Below are 20,166 nucleotides of genomic sequence, written 5' to 3'. Positions count from 1 at the left end.
AGTGCAGTGCTGGTGAGTGCAGTTGAGTGCAGTGCAGGTGAGTGCAGAGTGGTGTGTATTGACAATGTAAATGACAATGCCATTTATTTATGATTTAAAGAAAAAAAATGTCATGAGCAATGCCAATAGCTCTTCCTTTAATGATGCCGAGACCATTGCATTGTAAATGCTTGTTTTGTTAGGCACGGGGAGAGTAAGTGAGTTTTTTTATTTTGGTTGAGTTTTATATAGCACGAATTAGACCCGAGACATCGGGTATCGGAGCGTTTTACATGAGGACCAGTTTCGTTACAGATGAACACATTCATTTTTTTGTTAGGCACGGGGAGAGTAAGTGAGTTTTTTTATTTTGGTTGAGTTTTATATAGCACAAATTAGACCCGAGACATCGGGTATCGGAGCATTTTACATGAGGACCAGTTTCGTTACAGATGAGCACATTAATTTTTTTGTTAGGCACGGGGAGAGTAAGTGATTTGCCCAGAATCACAGGATGTTGAGGGCCACTGCCGAGATTCTAACCCGGTTCCCCAGCTTCGAGGTCATCCACTCTAGCCGTAAGGCTACATCATCTCCTGAGTTCTGGAAATAGTAGGTTTACAGTCGACAAATAGAAGATATTATTCATGTTGGTGCCACACACAGGTGAAAAACAAATATTAAAATAATGGCAGTAGGTTGGCATCACAGACAAAAAGGCATACATTTATGTGTTCTGTTTTGACTAGTCATGGAGTCTTATAGAAGATCAAAGTTGTGCAAATATTGCATGTTTTTATAACAAAATAAATCTAAGTACAGTTTTAAATAACCCAGTAATTGTTTTTACTATTGACAGCAGTGGAAGATTACCTAGATATTGTCTGATTTAGTGACGCTTGAAACAACTTCTCACCTGTTTACAATATTTTTCTGTTTTTCACTAACAGATGTAACAAATAAGCCAAAGGTCACTGTGGCCACTGTAAAGCCAAACATACACAGGATAAAACCAGACCAGGAGAATGATGAACAACTTACACCAGGTATGCCAAAACACACAGCTTGGTTATGTTTAACTTCCATTGGAGGCCTCCAGTGTGAAAACAGGTTTCATAATGCAATTAGATATTGCTTTGAAGTCAGAGCAGTGAAAAAAAAGTTTCATTGTTTTGATGTAAATGTAAATGTGTTTGTATTTATATAGCGCACTTCTACCCAGAGGTCTCGTAGCGCTGTATTCATACCGCTGTGGAACCCATCCTGGCTTTCCTGTGAAATGTCCACTCCTGGGCACCCCCAAGGTGAAGCCAGGCATCCAAGCGCTGCTGGGGCCGTTGTGGAGATTAAGCAAGCTATTGCCCAGAGTCACAGAGTGGGACCCATGATTAGACTAGGCACCGAGGCGAGAATTATCAGGTCCGGGGAAATTGACTCCAAGAACCGCTGAGGCGGGAATTGAACCCTGGTCCCGGGCCAGACCTCTGCATCAGGGTCTGCCGCTCTAACCATTGAGCCACGCTTCTTTGATGTTAGAGAAGTAAAACACTTAAATTGCGAAGTCCGTGCTCTGACAGTGATGATCCGTCACATCCAGGAGCGGTCCATGCAGGTAAGAGTGGTGAGGCCGGGAGCGGGGAAAGCAGGGGGTGGGGGTGTATTTCATCAGAGGACCACGAGGGAAAATAAATTATTTATATACTTTTCCCTCTTGGTTATCTGTCGAAATAATCCCCCTCCCCAGACTGGTCCCACCAATCTTAGCTGCATGGGTTGCTCCTGGTCCCATCCCCTGGGTCACGAACCGCCATCAACCCTAACTGCTGCATCTCTCACACAGCTACTGTCAGCACCGCGTCACGTCTGCAGCTCACTACAAGACAACTGAGTTTGGCTTCTGGTTGAGTGACTGTGCAGTGGGTGATGTGGGAGAAAGAAACACACCAGGGAGCGATTTTGGTATTTTTGAGGGAAAATGGGGGGACGGTATCGCATAACATGAACAGGGAGGTGTCAGGGGCTTTTTTAGTTTGGCCAGTGATGGGAGTAGGGTCTCCTCTGGGTCTGTGATTACCATACTCCATGTCATTAAGGAGACAATTTTAGTCATGGTGTTTTATATACCAGTCTAATGCATTATGGGTGATGTAGTCTTGGTTTGCCTCCATTGACCTAATTAGACTGACACACATAATGGCAATGATTTGTAGGTGAAAAGTTTAGGACTGGAAACATGACAACTTTGAGTGAGCTGGTAACCCTTGTTGGCTATGGGAGGATTAATCTAAGTGTGTCATGTATTTGTTGGAGTTTACTCAGAAGAATGGTTGTGGGCTTACCTGATGTACTGAAGAGGGTGTAAAGATGCTGGGTACTTTATGAGTGGGGGACTAAGTGAGGTACGGTCATGTTGTGCATGGCTCTCTCATGACATTTCTACTCCTGTGCTACAGCCCTGAGAAGGGGAAGAGGTTTGGAAGCAGGGCCATACAGAAATTAAAGTTCTTTAGGGGTAATTGTCAATTAAATAGGGGTTCAACCTTCAAGTCGCAACTGACGCAATGGGTGAGTGAATATTTACTCTTGTTTTCAATTTAATGTCACTTTGGCCCTGTGGTGAAGTTCATATTCAGCTACCAATATATATAATTTTATACTCGTTGGCAGTAAACAATTCTGTCAGCGATACTGGCTGTAGGTAGTAAACAGATTTGTGTCAATGGTATTTTTTTCAGCAGTCAGCAAGATTTTCATTTTTCTGCAAAATATTATTTATTGAAATACGACGGGCAACAAAAAGGAACATTATTTGGTGAAATATTGTGGTTGCACCAAGTATTGTGATGTTTACTACTAACCAATTAAATTACTGCAGGCAGATTTTACAAGCATGAAATCCAAATTCTGTTACTACAAATATATGAATGTGCTGTGGTCAGGGCTTTAAGTGGGATGAAAGACTGGGGGAGTCTCTCAAAGGGGCGGGGCTGATGTAATTAAGGGCGTGGCTTAAAACACTTAAGCTAAAAATCTGTACTTAGCATAGTGTGCTCACACAATACAATGTCTCAACTGGTAATCATTCACAACGCAAATAAACAAGAGGAATTAATCAAGAGAAGGAAAAAAGGGATACCCAAAGAAGTTTGTAAGAAAAAAGGTTCTTATTTGCAAGTAGTTATAACAGCACTACAGAACATTACATGTATAAGTAACCATAAGTGGGTTGTGCACTGGACGTGCTTGTGAAAACAGCTTGAGCGGCGCAAAAATTACAATAACAATGCTGGTCAATAACAAAAATGAAGGTATATACAAGATAAATATTCCGCTTTCATTTATTTAGATTGACCACATTGAAGCCAGAGATAATGCTGGGTGGTCAATGGTGTTTCGACCTGTCTTAGTTTAGGTCGTCGTCAGGACCATGTTACTTGAATTTGATATAGTGCTGAATAGTAGGAGGATGGTCTAAGTCAAAGGGTGAGGACGGTAAGTCAGTCCAGTAGGTATCTGCAAGTGTTAAAACCTGTTGGGACAAAGTACGACTAAATAAGGTCCCAGTGGGGTCCAAAGGAATGGCAGGTCTGCTTGGCAAAAGAATGTCATCCGCGACGTCCCGGAGGGTTGTAGAACATCGGTTCAAGTGTGGCAGAGGTACTAATCTCCATTGGAAAAATCCAAAGTGGAGTGAAACGGGCGGGAGCACCATGTAAAAAAAAACGCTGTCAGCACTGACTGTAAATCGGAGGCCAGCCATTTGTTTGGACTAGCAAGGCTCAGCCGCGAGGAACATTCGCGGTCAGAGTGGGAGGCCATAATAGAATAAGGCGAACGGGCGAAATGAAGCATTCCGTTACAGGTGCCCAAGGAAATGGTGTATAGTTTGCCGCCCCACTGGTTCTGTCATTACATCTAGATGTATGATACAACAAGCAACATCATTCTTACAATAAGTCAAGACTATTGGCTTTGTCAATGGTTGTTGGTTGCATAAGTAAAACATGCAGCAACTGTGGCTTATATATAGTATTGAAAACCCTTCCACTTAAAGCCCTCGTGACACCACTACAATGTTACTGCTCCTAAATTTCAAAAAGAGAAGGGAAATCCAGAGAGAAAATCACTCTCTTTAAAGGATGTCCCTTCCCCTACAACGCACACCTGGCATGACGACATGCCATAAAATCTCTACTAGGGAGAACTGTGAGCAGGCACACATCGATGTGCCTGCTGTCACTACAGTTCGGTAAAAAATGGACCACCTATGCCAGGTACAAAACAGAGCCCGATAGAGACCCGGTTCAAGGCCCCCTTTTAAAAACTGCTGGTGCTCAGCACTGGTGAGAACCAGCAGACTTAAAGCCCACTGAAATCATTTTCATGCTCTTTTAATAAAGAACGTTTCTTAATTTTTAAACATGTATGTAAATTAATGTAATTGTTAGCAGATGATGCAGTTTCGAAGAAACGCAGACTCTCTCCAGCAATGTTAAAGCGAAGTTTGACAAAGGTGAAAGAAATCGACAGCGAAGATGATCATCCGAATGCATCAGGTATGCATAATACAATCGTCCCGCTGAAATTCCTTGGAAATAGCTTGAAAGACGATGTGTTCTTCTGTATGAATGATACTTTTGTACCATGGCAGAAGTGTTTATATGTTTTAATTATTATTATTTTTTTAACGGAGTTTTATATAGCACGAACTTGACCCGGTATCGGGTATCAGAGTGCTCTACATAGCACCAGGAGAGATTAAATGAGTTGGCCAGAATCACAGGGTGTTCAGGGTCATTGTCAAGACTCGAACCCTGTTCCCCAGATTCGAGGTCGACCGCCCCAGCCGTTAGGCCAACTCCTCTACACAGATGTGTTTTTAGTAATCTGAGTGAAGTGTCCTACCACACATTCTAGCTTTTATTGGAATGTTGTGAGTAAGGATTCGTAGGAATCTGAGTTAGTATTTTTTCCTCTTTTCCTTTTGATCCCGGGTGGCCAGTAGAGCTTTACTTCTCATCCTTTGGTTTTTAGGAACGCGGCTCCTCGTTACCTTGATATTGCAGTCTGTCATATCACTTGATTATATATTTTGGGATTTTTCTGTCCACCAATGATGGCATTAGGCACCAGATCTCTCTCTGTAATGCTACTCTTAACATTTGAAAATTACCACCACCAAATAGAAACAGATTAAAGAAAACAGGGATCTGGAAATTATACTTAACCGCAGTATGATTTATGCCACTAAGGTTGTCAAATGTACATTGAAAAAATAAATGGGTATGGTTGAAAGGTAATATACTTTCAACAGTAAATTGTCCTAAAGCCATTGAGGCAGAAACAAATATTTCCCATTTGAATTCGGGGGCAGTGGCATAACAATAGCCCCCACAGCTCCCGAGTGCCAGTGGTCCCCCTCCGGCACTGTGCACGGAGAGCGGCCCTCTGGTGTGAGAGCTCCTGACTGGGTCCGGAGAACGGGGGCCCTCCATGTACTGTCCAGGGGGCCCCCCCACAAGTTTTGTTACTCCACTGTGCTGGGGCAGTGGTATCTTATGGAACTATCATGTATGAACTTAAGTGTCTGTGCCTTGGGCTCCTGATGTTATCATAGTCCGTTGAAGGTCATTGTATAAGAGTGTAAGATGTATGGAAGACCTTCTTCAATTTTCCTAAAAGTATAATAATAAGAACAGTGAGAGTGGGCTTTGGGCCAGCTGCAGTGAGCCGCAGGCTTTGATGGAGCTTTGATGGTTTGCAATTGCTTGGATGAGCTGCCCATCAAGACCATGACATTTTGAGGAGGTTACATTGCGCCATATTTGTTCCCAATAGGGTTTAGTTTTAGGACATGAGGAGAAACAACCTTTACAAAGCAGTCATTACATCGCACTACCTTTACAACGCAGTCATTACAACACAACATCTTTTAAATTGCATGCCATTACAACGCAGCCATTGCATCGCATGTCACTACAAGGTATGTCATTACAACGCATGTCACTACAACGCATGCCATTACAACGCAATATATGGTAAGTAATGGGGAATAGTAATTTTTACCCCTACACTATCCAACACTTACCCTACTGTTGCACTCAATGGAGTGGGAATAGTAATCGTTACCCCTTCACTATCCAACACTCTTACCCTACTGTTGCTCTCACTGGAGTGGGAATAGTAACTTTTACCCCTACACTATCCAACACTTACCCTACTGTTGCACTCACTGGAGCGGAAATAGCCATTTATACCCCTTACACTATCCAACACTTACCCTACTGTTGCCCTAAAAGTAATATGCGGTGTAATGGTATGCGTTGTAATGGTATGCATTGTAATGGAATGCGTTGTAAACGTAGTTTCTAAAAATGCGTTGTGATGGCATGCGATGTAAAATCATGCGTTGTAATGGATGTTGCGATGTAAAAACTGCGTTGTAAATGTTTGCGTTGTAACGTCATACATTCGACATGAGTAATGCGTTTGTTGGTCTTGCTAATATGTCATTATGTGTAGGTTATTATTAAATGCCATTGTTTGTTCTTTATGTATTTATTTTAAAATGGCATTTTAAGTGTTGGCTTGTGGCATTTTTGTGTAGGAATTGCTTTCTGTTTGGATGTTTTAGCATGCCATAATGGCAAAGTTCTTGTAACTATTCATCCCTGTCAGTTTATTTGGTTTTCTTTGTCATCCTGATAACAAGTTGCAGAGTTTATTGTTTTTTGCTCTTGAATTAAAGATGTGCATGCATATAGGCCTTTGCTAATTATGCAACACAAGTAAAGTGCCTTTGTCAAAAGTATGTATTCAATATTTTGCTGTATACGCCTTTTAAGTTCACTACTTACAACACAAACTGCATGTTGTGACTTATTTTCATAATACCTCTTCTTTGAGGGTCAGATTAACACTACTAATGCAGACAGGTTAACCAAAGGCCCCTACACACAGCTTCCATATAGGTGTAGACAAAGATCTTGCTTCATATGGGATTTTCTTTCTAGGGCAGCTAGGGGGCAACAAAGTCAGATTTGACCAACTGTTCTAAAACACTTATCCTAACAAGGGGCAAGACCTATGGGACTTGTCAATGCTTGCATGTTTCGGCTATTGGGGAATACAACAACCAGACTGCTTATCAGAAAACGAAAATGAGTATATCATGCCTACACTGGCTTTTCATTATGCATCAAAGGGGTTCAAATGTTTTCCCTTTGGTTACATGGTCATTAAATTCATGGGAGCCATCGGTTCAACAGACATTTGTGACACGTGTGACCTGCGTGCCACTTTAGTAGTTTTGATTGACGTTAATGTGTTTATTTCTCAGAGAAAAACCTGCTCTTGTTGAGGCTCTACAGGTATATTCTGTTTACATTAAGCTATTCATAGTTAATTGATTACTGATCCACATGTGCTTCCAGTTCCATGATTGTTAGCTGATGTATACATCAATTTCATTTCCATGAATTCACCATCATGCTGTGCTATTTTATTCTCTAGCACAGAGTCGGCTTCAGAAGCCATCTTTCTTTTTGGTGCACAAGCGACGACGGATGAGTTTAGAAAGGGGCCTTGCACTAGATATGAGTTCCCATGTCGAACCACTGTAGTTAAAGGTTCAGTACAATGTGTCATTGCAAGAATTGCTTCTCCTTCATTGCAGACATGAAGCTCATATTCTGCAGGTGGCAATTACCTAGTATCACTAGTTGTGCTGGTCTTCTCGCTTCAGTCCCAACGGATGTCATTTAGATTTACTTGCAATACATGCTTCATTTTCTTTGAAACACAGTGTATTCAAAGATGTCTATCTCTTCCCCCTGATGGGTCTCCTGCCAGCATGGATGGAGTTGCTTTTGGAGAAAAACTCATTGACACCTTCTGCTCTTTCAGTCTACCCCTGGATCACTGAACATTCGCATGGTCCCCCTTGTCCTTTCCCCCTGTAACCTCTCTTTGATTCATACCTTTATTGAACTTTGTCACTTGTCACAGAAAAAGTGGGTCCTAGAAATGGGACTCCAAAATGGGATCTGTAACCAGGACCCACATAAAAAATATTTTTGACATGCTAAGAGTTTACTCTCAGTGATCAGAAATAACGAATGTTTCTTTTCGATTTGTATTGTGATCCCGCCCTGTAGGGATGCCACCAGGAATGGCTTTTGAATGGGCCTCCCTAAATTGAACGGTCTGTGTGATACAATTTCAGCTGGTATTACAGCTACCAGAAAGTCTTCTTAATTATTTTGCCAGTTTCCTGCACAGGCAGACAATGTTAGTTTTAATAGACAGTCCAGTGGGTGAGACACATATCAATTGCTAGAGGAAGACAGGTTGACCCAGGCTGTCAAGCATGGATCATTTCTTGATCAGTTGAGGACACTCTTTTGTCCTTCACAGTTTTATATCTACTGGAAAGTTGAACGTGACAGGGGGTCATCACTGTCCCATCTTTCTTTCCTCTCAAATGTCTATTGCCATTGGAGTACTAGTCAATAGTCTGCAAGGTTGGTCGATTATGGCCGGACCTGTTTCCCTCAAGGATGATGTTCTCCTCCCAGCACTTTATTCAGAGATCTCCTCTCCCATCCTCAGTCCCCACCCCATATCTCTTTCGCTGCATCTTATTGCAGTGACTTATATCTTCTGGTGACCTGTGAGTCACATATCAAAGAGAAGACCCCCGACAAACAATTAGTTTAATCCATTGTTAATATCTGCTATCGATGGGAAAGCAGGGCTGTTACCACACCCTTGCTTAAATGCATTACAAAATATTATAAGTCAACCAACAGTAAGTGTGATGTGTATTGCATTACAGGTACACATAATGCAATTTTTCATTTTTAATATTTTACAATAATTTGTCTGAAAACTGTGTGCTTTTATAATGAAAACCATTACTCCTTTGAAATAGAATGACAATATGGCTATTTTCTGCAGGTGGTGACGAGGATGATTCAAAGAGAGAGAAGGTTGCGTCAAAGAAAGAAGAAGGTGATGCGGAGGCATTTGATTAATATTGTTGTACCATGCAGCAGAAGGGTACTAGAAGTGCAGTAAAGCAGCACTGAATTACATTATTAAAATGAAACCATATGGCTGCCTTGTTGTATTGCTAATATAGTATTACACTTCTAGCTGTAAGCTGAGGCTTTTTCCAACATGAACATTCATTGAGGTACCATGCTCTCAATAATATATTACTCACATCCCACCCCACTACCCCTAGTGATGTGTGAAGTTTTACAATTTTGCCTAAAATCACTTTTAAAAAATTTGTTTTAGTGCTGCAGAAATAATGTGCTGTTGTGTGTGTGGGAGAAAAAACACTGAAAGTACATTTTTATGATAGAACTCTTTTGTGAAAACTCTTTTTGCGTGAAATTTCACGTGGGTGAAGTATAAGTGCACCAACTAAACACAACTTTAGGAATTCTCAAAGCAGTGAACTTTGTTCAGCATCGACAGGTGAATTTATGTTTCATCCAGTGCACATTCTTTTCCATTTATGTGACCTAGATGATGATGAAATGTAGTTATTCTTGTAGGCCAAGGGATGGTCAATTGTTTTTCAACCATCCAAAAACACACTACAATTGACTAAATGTACCTTTTCAAAATAAAACATCACTTTCATCCAAATAACTTGGAACTGAAATAACTCTGATCTACGCCTCTTTTGAACGGTGTATCAATCTTAGAAGTGTCCCCAAGGGACATTTTTTTACCCACTTTAAGTTGTAAGGTATCCAGTCACACATAAACAATAACGCAATTTCTTTAATTTTTTTTACAATAATTTGCCTGAAAGTGTGCTTTTATAATGGAAACCATAACTCCTTTGCAATAGAATGACAATATGGCTATTTTTTGTAGGTGCTGATAAGGATGATCCAAAGAGAGAGAAGGTTGCGTTAAAGAAAAAAGGTGATGCGGAGGCATTTAATTTATATTTCAGTACCATGCAGCAGAAGGGTACTGGAATTGCAATGAAGCAGCATTGAATTACTATATTCAAAAGAAACTATATGCCTGAATTGTTGTATTGTTAATATAGTATTACACTTTTATCTGTAAGATGATGCTTTTTCCAACAGGAACCATGGTCTCAATAATATATTCCTCTCATCCTCCCCTCGTACCCCTAGTGGTGTGTAAAGTTTTCCAATTTTGCCTAAACTCACTTTTAAAAAATTGTTTTAGTGCTGCAGAAATAATTTGCTATGGTGTTTGTGGGAGAAAACGCTGTAAAAGTTAATTTTTGCGAGAGAATTCTTTTGCGAAAACTCTTTTTGAATGAAACTTCAGCTGGGTGAAGTTGAAGTGCACCAACTAAACACAACTTCAGGAACTCGCAAACTAGTGAACTTTGAACAACACTGGAAGGTGAATTTAAGTTTCATCCAGTGCACATTCTTTTCTATTTATGCGACCTTTCCGAATTATTTGTGGTCATAGAATATGATGAAATGTAGCTATTCTTATTGGCCATGGGCTGGTCAGTTGTTTTTCAGCCATCCAAAAACACATGACAATTAACCAAATGTACCTTTTCAACACAAAACATCTCTTTCATCCAAATAACTTGGAACGGAAACAACTCTGAACAAAGCCTCTCTTCAACAGTGCATCAAGCCAATAAGTGTTCCCAAGTGACAGTGCTTACCAACTTTAAGTTCTAAGGTATCCAGTCACAGATACATAATAACGCAATTTCTTTAATTTTCAAATTTTACAACGATTTACCAGAAAACGGTGTGCTTTTATAATGAAAACCATAACTCCTTTGAAATAGAATGACTTTAGGGCTATTTTCTGCAGGTGCTGATGAGGATGATCCAAAGAGAGAGAAGGTTGCCTCAAAGAAAAAAGAAGGTAATGCAGAGACATTTAATTAATATTTTTGTACCGAGCAGCAGAAGGGTAGTAGAAGTGCAATAAAGAAGCACTGAATTACTATATTAAAATGAAACTATATGCCTGCATTGTTGTATTGGTAATATAGTATTACACTTTTAGCTGTAAAATGATGCTTTTTCCAACATGAACATACATTGAGGTACCATGGTCTCAATAATATATTCCTCTCATCCCACACCCTCACCCCTAGTGGTGTGTAAAATTTTCAAATTTTGCCTAAACTCACTTTTAAAAAATTGTTTTACTTAGCAAGAAATAATTTGCAGTGGTGTTTGTGGGAGAAAAAACTGTGAAAGTTAATTTTTGCTAGAGAATTCTTCTGCGAAAACTCTTTTTGCATGAAATTTCACGTGGGTGAAGTTGAAGTGCACCAACTAAACACAACTTCAGGAATTCGCAAATTAGTCAACTTTGCACAGCACAGGCAGGTGAATTTATATTTCATCCAGTGCACATTCTCTTCCATTTATGTGACCTTTCCCGATTATTTGTGGTCATAGATGATGATGAAATGTAGTTATTCTTGTAGGCCAAGCCATCCAAAAAACACATGATAATCAACTAAATGTACCTTTTCGATACAAAACATCACTTTTGTCCAAATGTCTTGAAACTGAAAAAACTCTGATCTAGGCCTCTTTTGAACAGTGTATCAATCTTAGAAGTGTCCCCAAGGGACATTTTTTACCCACTTTAAGTTGTAAGGTATGCAGTCACATATAAACAATAACGCAATTTCTTTAATTTTTTACAATAATTTGCCTGAAAACTGTGCTTTTATAATGAAAACTATAACTCCTTTGAAATAGAATGACAATATGACTGTTTTTTGCAGGTGCTGATAAGGATGATCCAAAGAGAGAGAAGGTTGCGTCAAAGAAAAAAGGTGATGCAGAGACATTTCATTTATATTACTGTACCAAGCAGCAGAAGGGTACTAGGGGACCGATACACAGAAGTAATTTACGACAAAATCCTAAACTTACTACTCATGGTATTCACAGAATGCACGTACGACTGTAGGCAGAGTGTGTCTGTGTGAGTGTTTGTGAATACGTGTGTATGTGTAAGCGTATGTATGTGTAAGCATGTGTATGTGTGAGTGAAAGTCGAAGGGCATGTGAAGTCCCTTCTGCTAGCCCAGGCATTTGGTGAATTGACATCCATGGCACCAAGAAGCACTCTAAGTACAATGATTACAGCTGAGGTCAGACTTGTAGTGGTTTTTGAAGAACTAGAAAGGAACCATACACATAATATTGTAGTTTTTTTTTGTGTTAAGTACACATTTGACATTCATATAAAATGAAGAGTTAATTCTGAACACATGCGCCCTACTGTGAATGGACTGTGAATGGACTGTGAATGGAATGTGAATGGACTGTGAATTTTGTGCACAACCATTGATGCTCTCATCCTTGTTATCCTGATGAAAAATCCATTAAGGGAGATGGGCTGTACCGATTAGTTTTATGAACTGAACATGCTTTGTTGCTAATCTGAAACCAAACAGTTTTTGATTTTATACATGGCATGTACTTTGGATCACACTATTTACTTTGTCACCAGACTTCCAAAAATCTGTGTTAAAGAATTAACCTTACATGCGCTTCATTTTGTTCATGACTGCCAAATATGTAATAAGAAAATATGGTATCTACATGGCTCTATTCTTTGAAAAGTCAGTACCAATCATAAAGCTAATCCTTATATGTATATCTTGATGACTAGGTCCTGGCAAATTGAATTCAATTTGGTACCCTTATGCTTGAGATAAATGTCACTCTGATTTTAATTGAGTACTAGTGCAATCCCTCTTACAACCATATCTTTTTAACAGTTGTTGCTAGCTTAAGAATTCCAAATGTATATTAGCCTACAAACTAAGTCCCTTGAAGAGCTCTTTGGCAACAAAATGTCCTTTCCCCAGCCTATTAGGAAAACTCCTAACATTCCCACTTATGTAGCACCCTGGAACTACAAGCGGAAATCACTTCTCCCTTCCAGCTACATCAAAATTGCCATATCTACCATTGTGTGGACTGCAGTAGTTTACTGTTCCTGTTATTCTGACCATTTTATACTCCAGCTGGTCCATATCAGGACAACTTGTTGTTTATTGAACTCTTAAACCATATAGCACAAACATTGCAATCATTATACCGACCACCGATCAGGCCTTATCTTAAATACCTGTGCTTACACAACATTCCCAAAGATCTACACAATAAAAATTCCATATACGAGACACATTAATCCCAGCTGACAAAAGGAAGTGCACCAGGCGTGATAACATATATTGAGTCTTCTGAAACTCTGTTCATCATCTTTGTCTTTAGATTATGGCTGTAGGGCTAAAGAAGCGTACCTGAGCAAACAACACACAGCTGTATGTCACGGCCAGCAGGAAGAATGATCAATACCATATAATAATGATAACTTGTATCATAGCCCTTATTTTCACACTTTTTTTTTATTTCTAAGCACTGTAAGTTACATTTGTTACCGTTATCCAATATAATGGTATTCAATATATCTTTCTCAGGAGAATTGAAGTTTGACTTAGCCTTGCCAGTCATACCCAAAGAGAGACCTCCGAGGTCATTACGTTACATGTATAACTCCACACGAAGACAGGGAGGACCTGCTCACCTCTTAACCCAATGCTAAACGTGTGTGCTATGAGGACCTGTGTGACCATTATCAAGACACCTATGGGCCTCCCCAGAAATTCCCGCAACATTCAGAGTGGGCAGCAGGACTGATGTGCCCAGTGCTGCATATGTCTTAGCACTGATAAGCATTAAGGAATTGTCAATCTAAACAGGGCCAGCTAGGACTATGGCCTACCATCCACTCTAAAGAAGTGTATAGGTTGTGTGTTCAAGAACCCTTCTCCTGGACCCCTAAGTTAAACCCTGTAAGAAATTGGGTTCCTGGTTGACTGGGCTCTGAGCCCTGGTTAAGTGGCAACCACAATCCTTGTCAGGGTGATCAAACCCAAAATAACTTGTGCTCAACTCCCTGTAGCTTGGCACAGAGCAGTCAGGCTTAACTTAAAGGCAATGTGCAAAGTATGTTTGCATCACTTCAAATAATAAACAGTGAAAACACCACACAAAAAAATCCCACACCAGGTTAGCAAAATAAATTTTAGTTTAATAAATAAAACAAGACAAGAATTTACAATTTGTTGATCTGTAGATATTACATTTTAAAGTTTTTAGAGAAAGTAGTGCCAAAAGGTGCAAAGTGCTGACTGTGGGCATCTGGTCACTGCAGTCTGGGTCAAAGTCACAAGTTCAGGCCGATTGCGATGGAGCAGGGGCCATCTACAAGGACCCTCTTAGGCCCACTGAACAAATGTATCTTAGATCCTGGGTTGCGAAGTATTGCGTGGATCTGCATTGAAGATGCACCATGCAGCCAAAGTGATGCTTTGGTTCTGAGATAAGGCAAGGCTGCGGTGCAAGGGTCTACGTCATTTTTGTGGATCCCGCTGACTGGGCTTGCAAAGCTAAGTCTGGCGCTGGGGATGTGGCGCGCAGTTGGGGTTATGCATCAGTTCTGGCGAGCTGCAAGGCTGCGATGGGGACTCCGTAATTGTCGAGGAGGCTGCTATTGACATAATAAGCGAGAGCCTGCACCACGGATACATTGCACAGTGGTGATTCCGAAGGCGTTGTGGGTTGCGGTAGCGATACGGGTCTTTGCGATAGGTCCAATCCATGCAGCAGCGGAGATGTGTCAGTTTTGCTTGGGGTTGTGTTGCTCAGCAGAGGCAATGCGTCAGTTCTTCTGGATGCACAGAGGCAGTTAAAGCATCTTAAGCCCAGCTCTGAGGTGGCACCACTTGGTAGTGTAGAGTCACAGATGAGAGAATGCAGGTGCAAGTTTGTGGTAAACCTGTTGTGTCCATGAGGCTTCAGACCAGGAGGTCAGCCAACTAGCCCCTGGACTCCCCCTAGGTTCTGAGCTCAAGAGATGCAGGTCCAGTCCTTGTCACCCTGGCAAGGGGGCAGAAGGCAGCAGGTCAACAAAACAGGAGTGGCAGTCCTTCAGCAGCACACCAGTCTTTCTCCCTAGCAGAGTATCCACATGTCCAGAAGTGTACTGAATTGGTGTTGTCTGTGGTCCAGCATGTATACCCACGGATCCTTTAAAATGGGGGAGAAGCTCATAGCGGCTTCCCTTTGAAATCCCCTGGCATCCTGTCTCCCCACTCCTGACTACAGAATAACTATAGGGTGTAAGCAGCCCTTTTCTGGAGGCAGGACACAGTCTATTCAGGTGTAGGTGGGGCAGTGCCCAGTTCCTCCCTCCCATCCTCCCAGTCATGGCCCATCCAGATACACCTAAGCTCCCTATTTTGTTTGGCTGTCTAGGAGCAATACACAAATCCAAACTGTCAGCTACCCCCAGTAATGTGACCAGAGACAGGCTACTAGCACTTAATAGTTAAGGCAGGAAAATGCCAACTTTCTAAAAGTGGCATTTGCAGAATTGCAATTTAAATCTGACTCCATTATAAGTTAGGATTTTAAATTATGATTCCAAAGACACCAAACAAGTACTGGTAACCTCTTCTCATTTGGAAACAAAACTTATAAAATGTATTGAGGCAACTCCAATGTTACGCTATAGGAGAGGTAGGCCTTGCAGTAGTTAAAAATAAAGTGAAGAGTTTTTCACTACCAGGACATATAAAACGTAAAAGTACATGTCCTTCTTTTTAAATACATTGCACCCTGCCGTCTGGGCTGTCCAGGACCTGCCCAATGGGTGCCGTATATGTATTAAAAAGGAAGGTTTTGGCCTGGCAAAAGGTGTATTTTGCCAGGTCAAAATGGCAGTTTAAAGTGCACAGACAGGCACTGTAGTGGCACGCCTGAGACATGCTTAAAGGGCTATTTAAATGGGTGGCACAATCAGTGCTGAAGGCCGACTTGTAGCATTTAATTTACAGGCCCTGGAATCCTGGTGTACCATTTTATTAGGAACTTATAAGTAAATTAATTAGGCCATTTGGGGATAAGCCAATATTGCGTCTTTAGAGGAGAGAGCACAAGCACTATAGCACTGGTTAGCAGTGGTAAAGGTCTCAGAGTCCTAAGGCCAGCAAAAACCAAATCAGCACAACCATGGAGCACAAAGACAAAAGGTTGGGGGAAGATCACTCTAAGACTGACAGGTCTAACTAACCCCATTATACTATTAGACTCCTGCTAACATAATCCAAACCCAGGCAGCTGAGTAGACAGAGGTTTCTGACTCATCTCCAAGATGTACTGACTACCTCATACTGGGCCCTTATATTGACTGCTGTCATATTTCTATATATTTGATAATAATGACAGGTATGCATATAGGACGTTGGAGGTCCCTCTTCTAATAATGTGTATAGTGGTTGGGAGTCTCTCTTCCAATTATGCGTGCAGTGGTTATTCAATTGCTTTTAGGAAGAGGTGCGTCGCAGCAGCCAGGGCGGCTGACTGCAGAGCACGGGGGTCACGGTTCGATCCCCGGCAATGGCAGTAGGCTAGCCCAGTACCATGTGACTCACCCTTAGGGGGTAATTATTCAGGCTTTACAAATGCCAGTATTATTATTATTAATACATTTGCTTTCCTGAAGGTACTATTGCAGTACATCAAGGGCAAGTCAAGGTTTATTAAATCTGACCTCCACTGAGGGCAACACATATGACAGATGTATTTTAAAAACATATTACCATAATACACTTTAAAACAACTTTAAAAAGCTCTTTAAAAATGTATGCAATTGATGGCAGGCAAATTAATCCGATGGTGATTTACATAACTTAATTAGACGTTGTGTAGAAAAGATATTATATCTAAAACAAATGGGTTTTAAATACCGAGGCCAGGCTTCTACCAGGGTTGGATTTGGGCAAACTATCAATACGTGTGGTAGATCTAGCATTCCTCCCTTACACAAATCACAGAATCCTGTTGAGTTTTCTGAGGTATACCATTTGACTATGTATACTTTCAAGGGGAGGATGTCCAACCGCAGTAAAAGAATACAACGCCGTACCCTGTATTCTAGTGAGAAATATGTGTATAGCTCAGGGGATTCATATTTTATGTTATTTACACATTGTATATAGTGTTTTATTTGTAAACAATGTTCTACATCCAGTTCAAAGCTTATTCTTGGAGTCAAGTTCTTTAAAAAGAGCTTCAAATGTACTGGTGTCCAAGTTTGTAAGAGTGCTAATGTGCAGTGATATAGGTTAAGAGCTATATTAAGATTTTTGTTAAAAATATGCTGCGATGACTCATCTCTAAAAGTTTCCAATTTTAAGATGTGCCTTAGAGAATCAGGATCGCCGTGTAGAAGATAATATGCCCTTCTTATTATGTTGGAAATAGCCCTAGCATTTATGCTATCTAAGGAAAGCTGGAGGCGGAGTTCTTGGACCGGTACATCTTGGCTAACTTTTAGCAGTTTGCGTAAAAGAATCCCTTCTCTCACTTTTACTGGTTGCCAGGATTTAATGTGAATATACTCAAAGGAATACATTAAAATGGGAGGGATTTTCATACAATAAACCTCTAGCAAAGGTTGAAAATGCCTGTTCCCGGAAGAAGAGTATAACTTCAACAGTGCCCCTAAATGGACGTCTGCCTTTCGCCCTATGTGCTGTAAATGGGAGGAATTTTGTAAGGTGTAGGAGAAAATTCCCCCCAAATAAGTATATTCTTTGACGGATTCTAATGGTTTTCCTCCCAGTGTCCAATTGAAGGGACAAAGCCGTAGTATATCATATTGCTCTATTTTCCAAACATTTCCAGGGAAGGGGTTAAGCCACCTCAAATGACTCACCCAGCCCCAAGATAAAATGATTGCTATCAAAAAGACAGCACACCATCTGAAATTGGGAATGCAGAGAAAACACTTTCTCCCATCAACGGTAAAAAGAAGACATCTGTAAAGCAATAACATAATTGAGAATGTGACTTACAGACAAATAAGTCCTTTGTTTCGTTTTCTTTAACCGTAGGAAATGTAAGTAAAAAACATGTGTCCCGATGCATAACTGTCATTTCTAGTGCTAGAAGGAAATTGACTGACATAGAGAATGCAGCAGCGGCAAATTAGTTGTGTACTCCCATGACAACTCACCTGCTCACACTGCCTGACATACCTGCATTGTGATGAGTTACCCCTTTATACAACTATCTTAATTGGCCTTCCACCAGTAATCTTGGGCTGCGTGGTCCACCCACCACTTCCTTCTGTAAAGATCTATTCATTATCAAGCCTGGTGAACCTACACCAGTGGCATGCAGCTCTTTACAGGGTATATTCAAGACAAACACAGGCAGATCCTTTTAAAATTTCAGACTGAAGCTGGAAGTGGAGATGATCACTGGAAAAAATAGATCATGTTTGCAATATAGAACATTTTCAGAATTAGCTCATGTTGTCTTCTTTGGGCTCATAGTTATGAAAGAGTGGATATTAATTTAACGGGCTAAAGCTTAAGAAATATGGCCATTGTAAGTAATGCATACATAAGTATATAAATACATGCTTTGTGAATGTGCGCACTTTTTACAAATTTGCTTGAGTAATTCAATGTCTTCAATTTTTATATTTCACAATAATTTGCCTTATACCTGTGTGCATGACTATAATGAGAACAAATGCATAATTCAGTAGAAATAAGATGACAATGCAACTATCTTCTTCAGATGCTAATCGGGAAGATCCAGAGGGCGAGAATGATCATTTAGAGAAATTAGAAGGTAATTCAGTCATTTAAGTCATATATCTGTGCTTCTTTTCTCATACACTAGCACTGTAGCACTGTAATAAAATGTAATAGCACTGCATTTACTTAAAACAAGAAAGTGTAAGATTGTTGTTTTTAATAATTGGTACAGTCTATAAACAAGTACAGTTGTTGCCATTTTTCAATTTGACACTTGAATATTCATCTCACTCTTCTCCACAAGTGGTGAGCGAAATACTTAAGTTTCACCTTTGCCAATGTTAGGACATTTTTTAGCATGGTAAAAATGCCATATGCAAATCAGAGTTTGACCCTGATCCAATCTGAACAGTCCAGCTTGAACTGCCAGGCCAGGTCCTCCCGGAACTGGAGAACAAGCAACCCAGGACTAGTTTTACCCTTACTATGGGCTCATCAGCCAAGTAAGGCTTGATTCCAGTGGCACAGTGAGCATGAGACCCACATCTGGGCATTCCTGTTGCATTTAGGGTGGCAACTGCAACAACAACAAGGTGATGGATGGAATGCTTGAATTAATCTCAACCACTGACAGTTGCTTGGTACAGCATCCCAATCCTTTGTTTTTCACTCACCATGCCACCTCAGTTTGTACCCAGCTATATGCAAATCAGCATTGATCCTGCTCCAACCGGAACAGTCCAGCTTGAAATGCCAAGCCAGGTCCTCCCTGAACTGGAAAACAAGCAACCCAGGCCCGTTTTCTCACTTATTATGGACTCATCAGCTGGGTATATTTTGATTTTAGTGGCAGAGTGAGTACGGGACCCATGTCTGAGCATACCCAGTGCACTTAGGGTGACAAATGCAACAACAAGGTGATGGATGCAATGCTTGAATTAATCTCAGCTGCTGCCAATAGCTCGGGCGGCATCCATCACTTTTTGTGTACTTTAGTCTTTTCAACAATGGTCACTTATTTACACATGTCACATAGCGGTTTGTTAGCAAACTCCCTTTCCCCGTGCAGTCGAGTACCTTCGGGGCCCTTCTTTGGCACTATCAAAAGGCTTGGCAACTAAAAGACACTTCTCCTTCCAATCCACTTCAGATTGGCCATGCAAACGCCTACCTTTATTTGAGTGGCTTACAGGTCCTGTGCCTCATTGAATGTGGAATATATATACACTCCAGATCTTCTATATTACATCAGCCAGTGAGGGTACTGTACGGTCCCCAGCAGAGCATGCCTAAGATGCAAGTAGCTAATAGCTGTGCCTCATTCCTTAAGACCTTCACCTTAAAGAATTTAGGGGCATATTAGCAAGAACCTCGTTAAAGTTATCTCCGTTTAAGCGGCAGAAAACTGCGAGTAAAATAACGATAATGGGCTTGCTAATATGCGTTATGGAATTCCAATAGAAGCCCAGGTTAGATGCCCTGCACATTTAACCTGGGCTTCTATTGGAATTCTATAACGCATATTAGCAAGCCCATTGTCGCCGTTTTAGCGGCAATTTCCTGCCGCT

The 20,166-nt window shown here is 40.8% G+C and overlaps 1 protein-coding gene across 8 annotated transcripts in view; it reads left to right on the top strand.

Moving 5' to 3' along the window:
• Positions 1 to 20,166, top strand: part of TMEM40 (transmembrane protein 40) — a 185,187-nt gene that overhangs the window by 113,331 nt on the left and 51,690 nt on the right. For 3 of the 8 annotated variants that reach the window (XM_078661603.1, XM_078661600.1, XM_078661601.1), the window contains 7 exons: positions 930 to 1,025; positions 4,431 to 4,535; positions 8,938 to 8,991; positions 9,874 to 9,924; positions 10,819 to 10,872; positions 11,753 to 11,803; positions 18,639 to 18,692. In XM_078661603.1, the coding sequence (XP_078517729.1) occupies positions 930 to 1,025; positions 4,431 to 4,535; positions 8,938 to 8,991; positions 9,874 to 9,924; positions 10,819 to 10,872; positions 11,753 to 11,803; positions 18,639 to 18,692 (465 nt within the window). Of the gene's footprint in view, positions 1 to 929; positions 1,026 to 4,427; positions 4,536 to 8,937; positions 8,992 to 9,873; positions 9,925 to 10,818; positions 10,873 to 11,752; positions 11,804 to 18,638; positions 18,693 to 20,166 lie in introns of all 8 variants that reach the window. The other 5 variants (XM_078661602.1, XM_078661598.1, XM_078661599.1 and 2 more) reach the window with 3 other exon arrangements.

Source organism: Lissotriton helveticus, chromosome 9 (assembly GCF_964261635.1).
Source record: "Lissotriton helveticus chromosome 9, aLisHel1.1, whole genome shotgun sequence".
In the NCBI taxonomy this organism is placed as follows: Eukaryota; Metazoa; Chordata; class Amphibia; order Caudata; family Salamandridae; genus Lissotriton; species Lissotriton helveticus.
This window is presented reverse-complemented; position numbering and strand designations above follow the sequence as displayed.